Raw genomic sequence first — 15537 nt, forward strand, 5'->3', positions numbered from 1 at the left:
TTGCGGTACGTGGGCCTCTCACTGTTGTGGCCTCTCCTGTTGCGGAGCACAGGCTCCGGATGCGCAGGCTCAGCAGCCATGGCTCACGGGGGCAGCCGCTCCGCGGCATGCGGGATCCTCCCGGACCGGGGCACGAACCCATGTCCCCTGCATCGGCAGGTGGACTCTCAACCACTGCGCCACCAGGGAAGCCCAGGACTAGTTTTTTATTCACCCTTGTGCCCTCAACAATGGGCCTGCTTCTTGGCACATGTACTCAGTAAATGTTTGCTAAATGAATAAATTATAAAATATACATAAAGTCCTTTGAAAATACAGAGTTAAGATCGTTCTATCATAATATAAGTACATATGTCAAAATTACCTAAGGGTTTGGAAAAGGACTGGAAGGGATTGCAGAAAAACTGGTTTGAATTATTAGGTGATAGGATTATGGACAAATATTTCACTGTTTCACTTTTATTTTAGTCAACACAATTAATGTTAATGTTCTTTGAAAAGTTAAATGTTCCTTTTTTAGAACAGCTTTAATGAGACATAATTTACATATCATAAAATTCACTCATTAAAATACACAGCTCAGTGGTTTTTAGTACATTCACAGAATTGTGCAACCATTTCCGCTAATTTTATTTTATTTTATTTTTTATTTTATTTTATTTTTTTAACATCTTTATTGGGGTATAATTGCTTTACAATGGTGTGTTAGTTTCTGCTTTATAACAGAGTGAGTCAGTTATACATATATATATGTTCCCATATCTCTTCCCTCTTTGTCTCCCTCCCTCCCACCCTCCCTATCCCACCCCTCCAGACAGCCACAAAAAACCGAGCCGGTTTCCCTGTGCCATGCGGCTGCTTCCCACTGGCTATCTACCTTCCGCTATCTAATTTTAGAACATTTTTATGACCCCCAAAAGAAACCCTGTACCTATTAGCAGTCACTCACTATTCCCCTCTCCCCCAACCCTTGGCAACCACTGATCTACTTTCTGTCTCTATGGATTTGCCTATGCTGGACATTTCTTATAAATGGAATCATATGATATGCAGCCTTTTGTGTCTGACTTCACTTAGCGCGTTTTCAAGTTTGTCTGTGTTGTAGCATATATCAGTCCTTCATTCCTTTTTATTGCCAAATAATATTCCAGTGCATGGATATATAACATTATATTTATCCATTCATCGATTAATAGATATTTGGGTTGTTTCCACTTTTTGGCTACAACACTGCTATGAACATTCATGTTCATAGTTTTTTTGTGTAAATATATGTTTTCAATTCTCTTGGGTGTATACCCAGGAGTGGAATTGCTGAGTCACATGCAACTCTATGTTTCACTTTTTGAGGAACTATCAAACTGCTTTCCACAATGGCTGTACCATTTTACACTCCCACCAGGAAGGTATGAGAGTTCCGACTTCTCCACAACCCCACCAATACTTATCACTGTCTCTGCCATTTCGATTACAGTCATCCTAGTGGATATGAAGAAGTATCTCGTTATGTTTTTTTTTCTGGCTGTGCCGCACGGCATGTGGGATCTTAGCTCCCCAACCAGGGACTGAACCCATACCTCCCCGCAGTGGAAGCATGGAGTCTTAACCACTGGACCACTGGGTAAGTCCCTCATTATGATTTTTTTTTCTTACTATTTTATTTTACTTTTTTAAAAAAAATTTGTATTGGAGTATAGTTGACGTACAATGTTGTGTTAGTTTCAGGTGTACAGCAAAGTGAATCAGTTATATGTAGACATATATCCACCTTTTTTTTTTTTTAGATTCTTTTCCTATACAGGCCATTACAGAGTACTGAGTAGAGTCCCTGTGCTATACAGCAGGTTCTTATTGGTTATCTATTTTATATATAGTAGTGTGTATACGTCAGTCCCAATCTCCCAATTTATCCCTCCCACACCTTGTCCCCGGTAACCATGAGTTTGTTTTCTACGTCCGTGTTGACTCTACTTCTGTTTTCCTCATTATGGTTTTGATTTGCCGTTGTCTAATGTCTAATGATGTTGAGCGTCTTTTTATGTACTTATCGGTCATTTGTATATCTTCTTTGGAGAAATCCTTGGTCCTCAGGTAACCTACATGCAATCTCCATTGTTTTTTGTAAATCTCCATTTTATCACCAATAAGATGATCTAGAAAGGGCAGGATCTCCTCAGAGCCTGCTTCTGCTATAACTTTTTCTCAACTCCAGGCCTCTCTTTCTGAACAGTGCAAATGCATTTCAAAGTGAGAAAAAACAATGAAATGGCTGTCCCAGGCACCCCTTCCCCCACCCTTGATTCTCCCTTGTTGCCTACCGGGATGGCAGCCCGGGGGTCCAGTCCATTCTCCACCGCTGAGAGCATTTCCACTCAAGCAGCAGCTCCCCAGAAGAATCACATGACACCTGCAGGGACAGACACGGCCGGATGAACAATCACTGCGCCCAAACGATCTCCTCCCCACGCCCCACCCCCATCTTACTCAACCTGCAACTGCAAGGACTTTCAATACAAAAGTAAAAACTGAGAGTGGATTTTAAGGGTGGAAACAAGGAAGGAAAAAAGATTTCGTGGGATGTGCCATGGGCGGGTCTATCCCAAAGGGTGGGTAGAAAGGGCTCTTGACGCCACTCCAAATGCTGGCACAAAAAAGCAGGCAATAAAAGGCTAATTTAGGGACCTCCCTGGTGGCGCAGTGGTTAAGAATCCGCCTGCCAGTGCAGGGTACATGGGTTCAAGCCCTGGTCTGGGAAGATCCCACATGCCGCAAAGCAACTAAGCCCGTGCGCCACAACTACTGAGCCTGCGCTCTAGAGCCCGCGAGCCACAACTACTGAAGCCTGCGCGCCTAGAGCCCGTGCTCTGCAACAAGAGAAGCCACAGCAATGAGAAGCCCGCACACTGCAAGGAGCAGTAGCCCCTGCCTGCTGCAAATAGAGAAAGCCCGTGTGCAGCAATGAAGACCAAACACAGTCAAAAATAAATAAATAAATTTATTTTTTTTAAAAAAAGGCTAACTTAGATACAGATCTGAAGCTGCAAGGGGGGATGCTGCAGCTGAAGGTGCCAAGAACCCACAGGGGCCGGGAAGCAGGGGCTCACAATTCACATTCAGGGCCTGGGCTCTGCAACTGTCCCTACTCCCGTCCCATCCCAGGGTCGGCCAGCTCAGTAGGGAAAAGTACAACTGAAACGCCTTCAAAAGGAAGGGCTCTCTTGCCACACAGCTGCTTCTCCTTTGGGCTGCAAAGGTCTAGCTTGAGCAGCACAGGGACATGTCTAAAGGGGAACAACACGGGTTCTGATCTCAATTTGCCACTAACCAGCTAGGCACACTGGGGCACGTATCAGACCTCTTAAGTGGAGACTATGAGTATGGAAAACGCTGAGCGCAGGGCCTGATATTTACCGAGGATAAATGGTATCTCTAACCCCAGTGGATGCAGCCGCCCAAATCTACAGGCAAAGAATGCCACTACCTAATTAAGCGTGTGCCAGCAGCTGAAGTCAGTACGCAGCGAAATCTCTCTGGGCAGCTGGCTCTCTCCTGGGGTGGCTGAGGCTAAGGGTGAGGTGGGGCTGAGGACTGTGGCCTAAGCATGAAGGGGCTGCTGCCTGGCCTGCCCCACCCCGGAACTTACACAGGGCAGGACTGGACAGGCACACTCACATCTAAACAAATCTCTAGTGGCCACACAGCTAAGCATGAGGGGACACCACCACCACCAAAAAATAATAAAGAGAGAGAAAATCAGGTTACTGCTTTCTCTGCTCTCAAGAACCCATGGCCCAAAGAAGTTAGTAAAAACAAGACCTGTTAAATGGGTTTTGTGCCCTTTACATGTGTTACCCCATTCATTCCTGATAACCATCCTAGGAGTGTCTTATCATCTCAGTCTGACAGATAAGAAGTAGAAGCTGACCCGGGTCACAGAAATTCCCAAGATCCCAGGGCTGGTAAGTGGCCAACTCTACCAACCGCCACCAGGACAACAGCAACCCGAGCTCAAGAGAAACCCCCAGACTCCAGAAGGAGTGCGACCACCTCCCGTCTGGAAGAGGCGGGTGTGGGCTAGGGCTAAGGGGACGATGGGCAAGGGGGCAGGGGAGGCCTGGGAGGAGGGCTCTTCAGCCGGGGGCCCAGGTGAGAGGCCACAGTGGAACACTGAGGTCAGTCTGGCAGGAAAGGTTTACAGGAGGACATGAGCATGATGCTTGGAGATGAGAGAGGCAGAGTGGCCCTAAATGGTAGGAGCTGCTCTGATTCAATGCCTGGCCTGTGGAGTGGGCAGTGGGTAAACAGGACCCAGAGCCAACCTCTCCAAGTAAGGACATGCAGAGGGAGGGAGGTGTGTGGAGGGCGGCCCCTGTAGAGCCAACTCTGGTCAGGGTGTGAGAGACCCCAGAACACAGGCCCCCGGCCTCAGGCCTTGTCTGACTTACCTCATCCTCACCTCATCCTCATCCCACCTACCAGGGATTCTTCAGGGCCCTCCTCCACACTCCAGCCACCAGCGCCCCAGACAAGGGGACATGTGCTGCAGACAGTCCCTCTGGACAATGTTCCTTCCAGGCCACCCTTGTGCAGCCCAGGAGGCCAAATCCAGGTTCTCTGGCTCCAAGACCCTGGGTTCCAATCGCCTTCAGCAATTCCAGCAGCCAAAGGCCTCCCCTCCAGCCTGCCCTTCTAGACAGAGCCTCAAGCTACAAAACTGCCCTTCCCTCAGCCAGCCACAGGCCAGGCCAGGAAGGGCTTAGGCCTCAACAATCTGAATAACAGCCTGGATCCATTAAAGCCTCATTAACTAATTAACTGAAAATAATATTCATGGGATGAAGGGAGGCCTGTTAGTAAGTGGGTCCTCCAGCCCAGTAAGGGTCTGCTAAAAACCCAAAGCAAACTGATGCTGAGAGGTCAGAGCAGGGGGAGACACATAATCGCCCCCTAAAACCAAGAGTCAGAAAAGCCACAAAATGACTGACGACGGTGCAGAGGAGTCCAGAAGGAGAATGGCCACTTGACAATTCACAAAATAGGACTGAGGCTTTGGGGTTCGGGCCACAATTCAGTGCACAACTTTCTTTGCAAGAAGCCAAAGCACCCCACCTATGTGGGTCTGCTCCATCACGCCTCAGGGGGCAGGAGACACGAGAACTTGCTGACGGAACCATAAGGGGGCTTTGGGTCTCCTGACTGCTGGGTCAGCACTCCGTCATTCTCCAGACCCCCAGTCCACCTTCCTATGGGACTAGTTTCACTTCCTGTCCCCAGAACAGTCTTCACTGACACCAAAAGCCAAAGCAAAGAGAGGCGTGGCTGCAAGGAGACCTAGGCTAAAAAGAGTTAAGGAGAGAACGTGGGCAACATTACCAAAGGGCTCTTCAAACATTACTGGTGGAGTTTAGCAGAAAGGTGACTTCTGTCTGCCTTTTAGGCAACTCCTAACCACGAGAAGTCTACCTCTCCCCCTAAGTATTGATTCATCCTGACATGGCTCTCCTAGCTTCTCTAATCTCATTTAATTCTTAAAACAATCCTGGGGACTTCCCTGGTGGTGCAGTGGTTAAGAATCTGCCTGCCAATGCAGGGAACATGGGTTTGAGCCCTGGTCTGGGAATATCCCACATGCCACAGAGCAGCTAAGCCCGTGTGCCACAACTACTGAGCCTGCACTCTAGAGCCCGAGAGCCACAACTACTGAGCCTGCATGCCACAACTACTGAAGCCCATGAGCCTAGAGCCCATGGTCTGCAACAAGAGAAGCCACCACAATGAGAAGCCCATGCACCACAACAAAGAGTAGCCCCTGCTCTCTGCAACTAAAGAAAGCCCGCGCACAGCCATGAAGACCCAACGCAGCCAAAAATAAATAAATAAATAAATAAAAACAAAAACCAGTCCTGTGAGAGGATGATTATCCCCGTTTTACAGAGGAGAAGACTAAGGCTCAGTAGAAGAGAGCCCCAGGTAAGGGACAAAACTGTCTGGTTTCCTCATTCTAAGTCTTGTGTCAGACTTCATCAGATCAAACTGTCTCAGGTCTCTGGTTCCAAGAGTTTCAGGCAAACTGATTACTTATAGACTAAGTAATAATTAACTTAGTACTCAGAAAGCTCCATTTTTATCAAATAAGGCTAAAATCAACAAGAAACAATCTTACCCATCAGGTCTGTAGTCCCAACCAGCTGAGGCCAGGTCCCTTCCATGGTACACAGGTTTCACAGCTGTCCTTTCTTAAATGTTCCAACATACAGGAAGGAATTGTTCTGGTTGCTTTTCTTTATTATACTGCCTGGGCTTCTGTAAACATCCAATTTCACTTCTTCCAGAGACCAAGGAAGAAAGAAAAAAATGGCTTATATGAGACATACATTAAAAGAAGAAATGGATGGCTTGGCTTCCCCGCTTCTGACACACTCCATCCATAGGTAAACAGCAACCTCCTCTCCTTAGAGACTGCTCAGCCTTTCCCAACAGCCTCCTCTCTACAGCCTGAATCCAATCCTGTACCGGGCTGTTCAGAACAAACAGCCTGATGTTTAAGCCATCCAGCTGCTGTACCAGTTGATGAGTCATGGTTTTCAGTTGGAAAAGAATGACAAAGTTATCTTCTGATTCAGAAAGGCAGCTGATCTTTCAGACATGTTAGTGCTGAGTAAACTGTACCTCCTCCCACCTGAAAAAAGCTGGATTTCTGGACAAGTGTCCTGGACGGCGGGGGATGGAGAGAGTGTGCTGGGGGAACTGCATCTTTGAAGCAATTGGATACCAGCTGGAGGGCAAGAAACGTCTAGCTTGTGATTCCCACACCAAAGGCTAGAGAGTGAGCCCAGAAATGTGAATCAGTGAACATGGGTTAACTTCTTTCCCCCATTCCCTTTCCTTCCATTCAATAATACCCATCTCCCCCATATTTTTGTCCCATCCTTAGGATTCCAGCAAGGACCAAACTCTGAATGACTAAAAACAGGAACTTTGCTCAACTCATTCACCATTACATTTCTAGTGCCTAGAACAACACAGAGCACGCAGTGGTGCTTAAAAAATACCTGCTGAATGAACAGAAGAATAAAACAAAAATAAGGCTCAGGGGCAGGTTATCTCCATTTCACAGACCGAGGAAAGCTGAGGTATACAATTCTCAGCCATGATGCAACTCCTTTCATTAAATCACCCTGCCAGCAGGCTGAGACCACTCTGATATATTGCACCTTAATGGGGGGGGGGGATACTGAAGGGAGAGCTTCAACTTTCAAAGGAACAAGACTATAAACGGCAAAAGCAAAGACAACGGGTCCTGTTTGGGGCCCTTTAAAATTGCTGCCAAACGGCCAACCCTCTGAAGCCAGGTCACTAGAATTTGGAGAGAATGTGTGCCCTAAAAGCCCAGGAGATGATAAATGCTGAGCTTGGGGCCCGGGTGCCTCAGGAATGTCCCTCTGCCTCAGCTACTCGGATATCTCAACTCCCCACATTCATGGGTAACCAAATGGCCAAAACTCAAAGATTCAGCACCTGCAAAAAGAGGAAGTGATTCAACAGCCTCTACTCGCCTTAACCTCCTGGGAACCCTCTCACCTACACTCTTCACAACATGTAACATCATCTCTGGTGTCCACTGTGTTCCCTGTGTTAAGCGTTGGGACACGTCTGCTGTCAGCTCCAGCCAGGAGGAGCACTGGGTGAGGAGGGTCCTTTACAAGTGCCAGGACAACACACATGGACGTGGTTCTGTGACCACAGTCACACAGTGGTACTCCCTGAGTTTCTCCTGGGCCAGAAAACCAGCCAAAAGGAAGTGATGGCTTCCACTGGCCCAGGTTATGAGTGAGCTAGGTGAGTGGCCATTCCTCACCTTCCAGGTATGTGGGCGACACCCACCATTCCAGCAGTAGCACAAGTCATTTAATATGAATGCTAGACCCATAATCCCTGGGAGCAGGTACAGGGGACAAGACACCCGGGAAAAAAAATCTCTGACCCTGACCCGAGGGCGGATCTCTACTTATTTACCACCTGAGGCCCTGCATGCACCCATCAAGCTGCTCAGTCTCTAACTGCTGGACTCCCAGCAAGCACCTAAATTTGGCTGTTGAGGAGCAGCCAGTGGGGTTGGCAGGGGACTCTGCATTAAATTCTCAGATTGAATGGGGACGGGGGTCAAGGGAAAAATGGGTGTAGAGCTGAGGTGGGGACAGCAGAGGTGAAAGGGCAGGAGATCTCATTTTTAATAAGATTGGCTGAGGGTGGTAGTAACTGGGGCACCAAGAGTTGGGGGTGGTTTAGCAAAGACTTAGGGATGGGGGTGTCCTTTGGTGGTTGGAGATGGAAAGGAAGTATATGGCGGGCTAGGAAGTTAGGGGTTGAGTCTGTGAGGACAAGATACATGTAAGACTTGGGATAGGGCTGAGATCAGAGTTATTAAAAAGAAAAGGGTGTGCTCAACAGGGCATCTACTTTAGTGGTGGGTCTTAAATGAGAGTGGGACAGAGGTGGGGAGCTGACCAGGGGTGTGTGGGAGATTCGGATAAGAAAGCTGATCCCGAAAAGGGCAAAGCAGAATGGTGGGTCCCGAGGAGGCCTGTGTGCAGCATTAGCACGGCCAAAGGGGTTGAGAGGTGAAGACCAGCTGTGTTAGAGGGAGGCGGAGGGATGTGGCCAAGGTCGGGGTTGGACGTGGGCTACAGGGAGGTCAAGGGTGCGACTGCATTTACGCAAGACCGGCGGTGAGAGGGTGGGGGTAAGGGCTGGGGTCAGGTCACGAGTGGCAAATAGAGGGGAGAGGCCAGCAGCGGCAGTGCGGGCCCAAGGCTAGTTGGAGTGGGGCGCGGGGCTTGGGCTGGGAAGGGTGAGGACTCTGAAGCAGGACAGTCTCAAGGTAACCAGGGGTTTGGGATCACGGAGAGGGCTGCTGTTCCCTGTTCGCCTGTTCCCGTCCCGGCCTCGCCGCCCCTCTGCAGCCCGCCTCGCCCCCGACCCCTAACTCACCAAAAGGAGTGGGGAGGGGGGCGGGGGCACTCCCGGCCGCTGCAGCCCCCAAGCCTCCGACCGGACGCTGCGGCCTCCGGACTACTGACAACAGGAAGCGATTCCCGCGGCGCCTGACGCCGACCATCACGTCTGCTGGGCGTCCGGCCCCGCCCTGGCCCGCGGAGCCAATCGCGGGGCGCGGAGGAACCGCGGGGCGGGACCAGCGCGCTTGGCCGCCCCAGGGTTCCCAGGCACGGAGCAGAGACAGGACCTGGGAGACTCGCGATCCTCGCATTCCTCTTGGGCGCAGAGAGGCAACGCCACAGACGCCGGGCGGAGTGCCTTCTCACTGCCTGCCTCTCGCAGGGTCTGCGTCAGACGAGATCCTGGCTTCTGGGTTCCTGACCTTATCTGGCCGCAGCACTATCTGCGTAGAATTGGGGCCGACACATGGCCTCCTTCAGCGAAGGTTGCCCACTTGTAAAATGGGACCAACGCCTACCCCGTTTTTGCCTCCCCCAGGGCATCAGCGTAGCCCGGTGGGCAGAGCCCAGGCTCAACTTAGAGCTTCCCTCCTGCTCTCAGGAAAAACGTAGATGTTTTGAGCACAGCTTATACCAAGTGAGCTCCTTGAGGTCCTCTGGGCATTGTCCTGTAACGCGCCATCATCCCTGCGCCGCACATGCTCAAGCAATTCTCATACAGCCTTGTTTGCTTTACATCGTATAAGTGCTATTTCTCTTTCAAATGGAATCAGAGCAAAAGGTCAGAAGTAGCAGGGGTGTCCTGCCATACTTCAGACATTTAACACATGCAGGCTTTGATCAACTGAGAGCCTAGGGTCTGAGCGTGGGCAAGGGGCGGAGAGGTACCACTACATGCAGGTCCAGGGGACCCTGGCGTGGCTTACAGGGCTGGGAGAGGAGGGGACAGGCCAGTTCTTAGGAGCAAGCTCCACTGTTCTCTGCTGGATTCTTGTGCTCCATCTGCCTCTCCAGGGGAGGTGTTCCTCATATCTCTGGGAAGACTGAGGTCCCAGTGTAAGCAGATGTGTGTGTGTGTGTGTGTGTGTGTGTGTGTGTTCCCAGGAGGAAAAGAACCCGATATAGCTTTTTGACATAAGAGAAGCCATTTTTAGCCTAAGCCATTTTGTGATCTAAGCCTGGCCACAATGCTTGCCTTTGAACAGGTCTCAGTAATTAATGATCTTAAAGGAAAAAAGGAATGGAGGAAAGCCATCAACAAACAATAATTCCGCGATAAAACAGGAGTCCTAGTTCCTCCTTAAGGGATAGACTTAATAATCTGATACATATCTTTGAGTTGTATTACAGGAACTAAGGACCCCCACCCAGGTAGAGGGTGGTAACTACATGCTAAGACCGCAGACTGGTGGAAAATTAAGGAATGATGATGTTGACCTTTTCTGACCCTGGTGACTTCAGTCAACTAAAGCGTGGACTCTGTCAACCTTTGCCCCTATTCTATGTTGAATTCCCCTCTGCTCAAGCCCCTTCATGAATGTGCATACACCACCCAAGCCCCTTCATGAAGTATGCATGTGCCCTTAGTTTAAAACTGCCCCAATTTTGCTGTTTGGGGAGATGCTGCTTTGGGAAAGATCCTCCATGTTCTCTTGCTGCAAGTAATAAATCCTTCCTTCTGGTCTTTGACTTGGTTGTGATATTGAATTGGTCGACTGGACCTGTGCCAGGGTCCTGGCCAGCTGAGACCCCTGGTCTCTGCCAAGGAGTTTTTTCTGCTTGGATTCGCACAGCCAGTAATGAAACCGATGCTGAGACTGGAACAGACAAGCTTTATTCAATGGCTAAAGAATGGAGAAGAGGGGCTTCCCTGGTGGCGCAGTGGTTATAGAATCTGCCTGCCAATGCAGGGGACACGGGTTCAAGCCCTGGTCCAGGAAGATGCCTCTTGCTGCGGAGCAACTAAGCCCGTGCGCCACAACTACTGAGCCTGTGCTTGAGAGCCCACGAGCCACAACTACAGAAGCCCATGTGCCTAGAGCCCATGCTCCGCAACAAGAAAAGCGACTGCAATGAGAAGCCACGCACCACAACGAACAGTAGCTCCCGCTCGCCACAACTAGAGAAAGCCCGCGTGCAGCAATGAAGACCCAATGCAGCCAAAAATAAATAAATAAAATAAATAAATGAATAGAAAAAAAGATAGAATGGAGAAGAGGAACTTTTCTCAAATCAACTTCTCAACCCAACTCAGGTGGAGACACCATATATATAGGAGAGGTAAAAGAGAGTGAATTGGAAAGAGAGGAGGAATATTCGTGAGTTATCCAACAACAGGGGTGTGGTTTGGACCCGGAACTGATGCAATACTCCTTTTCAGTCCTTGTACGGGCTCTTCCAGTTGTCATGGCAATTGTCAACTGTCATGGCGCTAGTGGGTGTGTCATTCAGCATGATAATTCATTACAATGAGGCTTAAGGTCTACTGGAAGTCAAATCTTCCAACATCTTGGGCCTAGTTGGTTCTAACCACTTTTTGTTTTTCTCTTTGCAGCTTCCTCCTGAAACTTAGATAAGAGACTTAGTTTCCATTCGAGGGAGGGGTAGGTGGATGATTCTGGAGAAACAGCCTTGGTAATAACAGTTGTGTCTTTTAGGGACTTTCCTGGTGGTCCAGTGGTAAAGAATCCGCCTTCCAATGTAGGGGACACGGGTTCAATCCCTGGTCAGGGAACTAAGATCCAACACGCTGAGCGGCATCTAAGCCCGCGCGCTTCAACTAGAGAGCCTGTGTGCTGCAAACTACAGAGCCCCACGTGCCCTGGAGCCTGCGCACCACAACTAGAGAAGAGAAAACCCACATGCCACAACTAGAGAGAAGACTGGCACCACAGCGAAGGGCACGCGCACCACAGCCAAAAATCCCGCGTGCCACAACGGAAGATCCTGCGTGCTGCAACTAAGACCCGACACGGCCAAAAATAAACAAATAATAAATCTTTTTTAAAAAGTTATATCTTTTGGCTTGACAGCCAACAAGAGGTGAACCCAGCTTTCCGGTGACACCAATGACAGTTTCCACTTATAAAAGCGTCTGCTGGGGTGTGGTCGGCCCATTCTGTAATTCTCCAGCAGTGAGAACCACCGCGTCTTCAGCTTTAGAGATGCATCTGACTGCTGAGCGCCTTCACTGGAGTTAACAGTTGAGCAGAAAGATTAGAAATAAGGACATAGAGGCAAAGTGTTCTCTCAGGGCCGAACTCAGTGTAAACAAGGTGGCAAGTAAGAGATTTACTAGGGAAGTCCGGTTACCTTGGCAGAAGGACAGTGTTTCTGGTCATGATTGGCACAGCAAGAGCCTCACTGGCTTGGCACAAGCATGCCCTCCCCACAAATGGAACATGCAATGTCCCTTGATTATTCTTTTATTTTTAAATTTATTTAATTAATTAATTTATTTTTGGCTGCGTTGGGTCTTCGTTGCTGTGCGTGGGCTTTCTCTAGTTGTGGTGAGCGGGGGCTACTGTTCGTTGCGGTGCGCGGGCTTCTTATGGCGGTGGCTTCTCTTGTTGCGGAGCACGGGCTCTAGGTGCGTGGGCTTCAGTAGTTGTGGCACGTGGGCTTCAGTAGTTGTGGCTAGCGGGCTCTAGATCGCAGGCTCAGTAGTTGTGGCGCACAGGCTGAGTTGCTCCACGGCATGTGGGATCTTTATGGACCAGGGCTCGAACCTGTGTCCCCTGCATTGGCAGCGGGATTCTTAACCACTGCACCACCAGGAAAGTCCTTCCTCAGTTATTCTGATAGGGGTAGAGTAAAGTAGGTGATTAAATAGTTAATCCCACTAGGGGATTGTAAGCAAAAAAAAAAGTATGGAGACCCCTGTAAGTTAGCGGTTACTCAAGAAAGCAGGTTTGCTTAACCACAAAGCCAAGCAGGCTTGCTTAGCAACAAAACCATGCAACAGAAGCAAGAGACATGCCCCCAAACTATAAAACAATGGTGGCATGAGACCCACATCCTGCCCAGTGAGCTCAGTAAGTTAATGACCCCTAGGACATGCTCTCTGTACACATAAAAAACAGTAATTTATGGAAAGGTGATATTTCAAAGTGAAAGACCGTCATTGTACTGAGACCTGGAATAATTTTTCCATAGTCCCATGACAGAGAAAACCCCTCCGCCTGACATAGAGGAGGACTAATGATGGAAGCATGACATCTACTCAAGAATGAGGAAGAAGGTGATCTTTTCCCCCTCCCCACTTTTCCTTTGATTATACAACTGTAGCCCACTGAGTTCCCAGGACGGGGCACCCTCTCACCCACCTGCTTGTAAGCCTCACAAGCGTCCTCTTCTAATAAATCACTTCTTATCTAACATTTTGCCTCACTGAATTCTTTCTGTGCTGAGACATAAAGAACCAGAGCTCTTTGGAGCCCCCTGAAATGCCACTAGCGGTTTCAATTCCGATGAATGTTTGCACAGCTGCCATCCGCAAAAGCTGTGGGAGTCCCCTGGATTAATGCTGTCTGACTTTTCAGCAGCACCCCCATCTCCCGGTCTTTTATTTCCCAGGCTTCTCAGCCTCTGTGAAAATTCTGTGGGCTTGTCTTCCTCTCTTCATCTTGCTCTACAAAACTTTGTGAAGCTGAATAAAGCCTTGGATCCTGGCAGGGGGCTGGGGGTGGGACGGCTGGAGACTGAAGGAGAGTGCTCATTCCACGAAAGGTTTTTACACATGGACCAAGAGTCCACCAGGTAGACTCCAGCTAGAAAAAGAATCTCACATTACCACACAATTTGAACAATAATAAAAGCACTTGCAAACTGCTAGACAAGAGAGCTTGAAATGCATCCTGGAGGAGGTGACTTTTGATGGATTTAAGTTTTAGGGACTTCCCTAGTAGCGTAGTGGTTAAGAATCCGCCTGCCAATGCAGGGGACATGGGTTCAAGCCCTGGTCCGGGAAGATGCCACATGCTGCCGAACAGAGCCTCCTCTGCTCCCTGTGATTCAGTGGGCACTGAAGCACTGGCTTAAGACCCCGCCCATCATATGCACATGACCATGGCTGGCCAATCAGGGTCTCCTCCTCCTGGACACATGGTCCAAAGGTGTGGTGTGGGAATGACTAATGACCATCTTTGCTGTCAGGGCACAGGAGTCCTCTGGAGGCTGAATCCATGAGAGAGGAAAGCAGAGTCAAGGGACAGATGGGGAGAGGATCACGTTGTTTGAGTCCTGGAAGCAGCCAGCTCTAAGCCCGTAGGCTTCCTGGTTATGTGAGCTGATATACTGTATGCCATTTGTGGTTTAAGCATATTTTAGTTGGATTGCTTTCACTTGGAACATAAAAAGCAGTGACTAATATATTATCATTGTGAACTTGGGCGAGTTATTTACTCCCCCCCATCCCCAAGTCTCAGTTTCCTTATCTGTTAATTGGGGAGAATAAGATCTACCTCACAGGTCGCTGTAAGATGAGATAACATACACCCTCAATATGTGATAGCTGTTAGTGATACAATAATTCTATTTGTGGAGACACAGGATTTATTGGCTCTGCAAACAGGGCTTGGTGGACACGTGTGTTACGAGGCCCCCTGCTGTAACTCGTCTTCCCAGGACTTGCGGCCACATCTTGGAAACCCACTGCTCCACGGGTTGCCTCTTGAGCAGAGCAACGTCTAATCTCCTGTCCCCTTTTGGTCTATGCTTATTCCTTCTCTAAAAGCATCAGGTGGTGTTGCATATTCCCCCTACCCCCGTTGCGGGAAAGAAAGTGGGGCGCGAGTGGATGGTCACATTCCAGGTCTCAGGCGAGTCCCTGGGATGGCTGCCGAGTGTGGGTTCTTGGCTTCCCGCAGGAAAGAATTCAAGAGTGAGCTATAGTAAAGTGAAAGAAGGTTTATTCAGGGAGATACACACTCCACAGACAGAGTGTGAGCCATCTCGGAAGGTGAGAGAGGCCCCAGGGTATGGGGCTGTCAGTTTTCATAGGGGTGGGTAATATCATAGGCTAATGAGTGGGAGGAGTATTCCAGCTATTTTGGGGAGGGGTGGGGATGTCCAGGATTTGGGCTACGCCCACTTTTTGACCATTTCTGATCGGCCTTGGAGCTGTCATGGCGCCTGTGGGTGTGTCATTTAGCGTGCTGATATGTTACGAGTGTGTACTGAGGTTCAAGGTCTAGTGGAAGTCGACTCGTCTGCCATCTTGGACCTATTTGGTTCTAACGTTTATGTCGCATGCTCTGGGTATGTCATTCTTTTATTTTATTTTATTTTATTTTTGCGGTACGTGGGCCTCTCACTGTTGTGGCCTCTCCCGTTGCGGAGCACAGGCTCCGGACGCGCAGGCTCAGTGGCCATGGCTCACGGGCCCAGCCGCTCCGCGGCATGTGGGATCCTCCCAGACCGGGGCACGAACCCGCGTCCCCTGCATCGGCAGGCGGACTCTCAACCACTGCGCCACCAGGGAAGCCTCTATATCATTCTTTAGAGGTCGTTCCCTGCCCCGTTCCTGTCTCACCCGCATTCCCTTCTTAACTGGTCTGGATACAGGTTACGAGCAGGATCG

The 15537-nt window shown here is 49.4% G+C and overlaps 1 protein-coding gene across 1 annotated transcript in view; it reads right to left on the bottom strand.

The window, feature by feature from the left end:
• PLEKHM1 (pleckstrin homology and RUN domain containing M1) overlaps positions 1-2366 on the bottom strand; it is a 42391-nt gene extending 40025 nt beyond the window's left edge. Inside the window, exon 1 of the mRNA XM_007455145.1 lies at positions 2319-2366. Coding sequence (XP_007455207.1) covers positions 2319-2366 — 48 coding nt within the window. The remainder of the gene's footprint in view (positions 1-2318) is intronic.
• Positions 2367-15537: the final 13171 nt, after the last annotated feature.

Source organism: Lipotes vexillifer, unplaced genomic scaffold (assembly GCF_000442215.2).
Source record: "Lipotes vexillifer unplaced genomic scaffold, Lipotes_vexillifer_v1.1 scaffold1639, whole genome shotgun sequence".
Classification (NCBI taxonomy): Eukaryota; Metazoa; Chordata; class Mammalia; order Artiodactyla; family Lipotidae; genus Lipotes; species Lipotes vexillifer.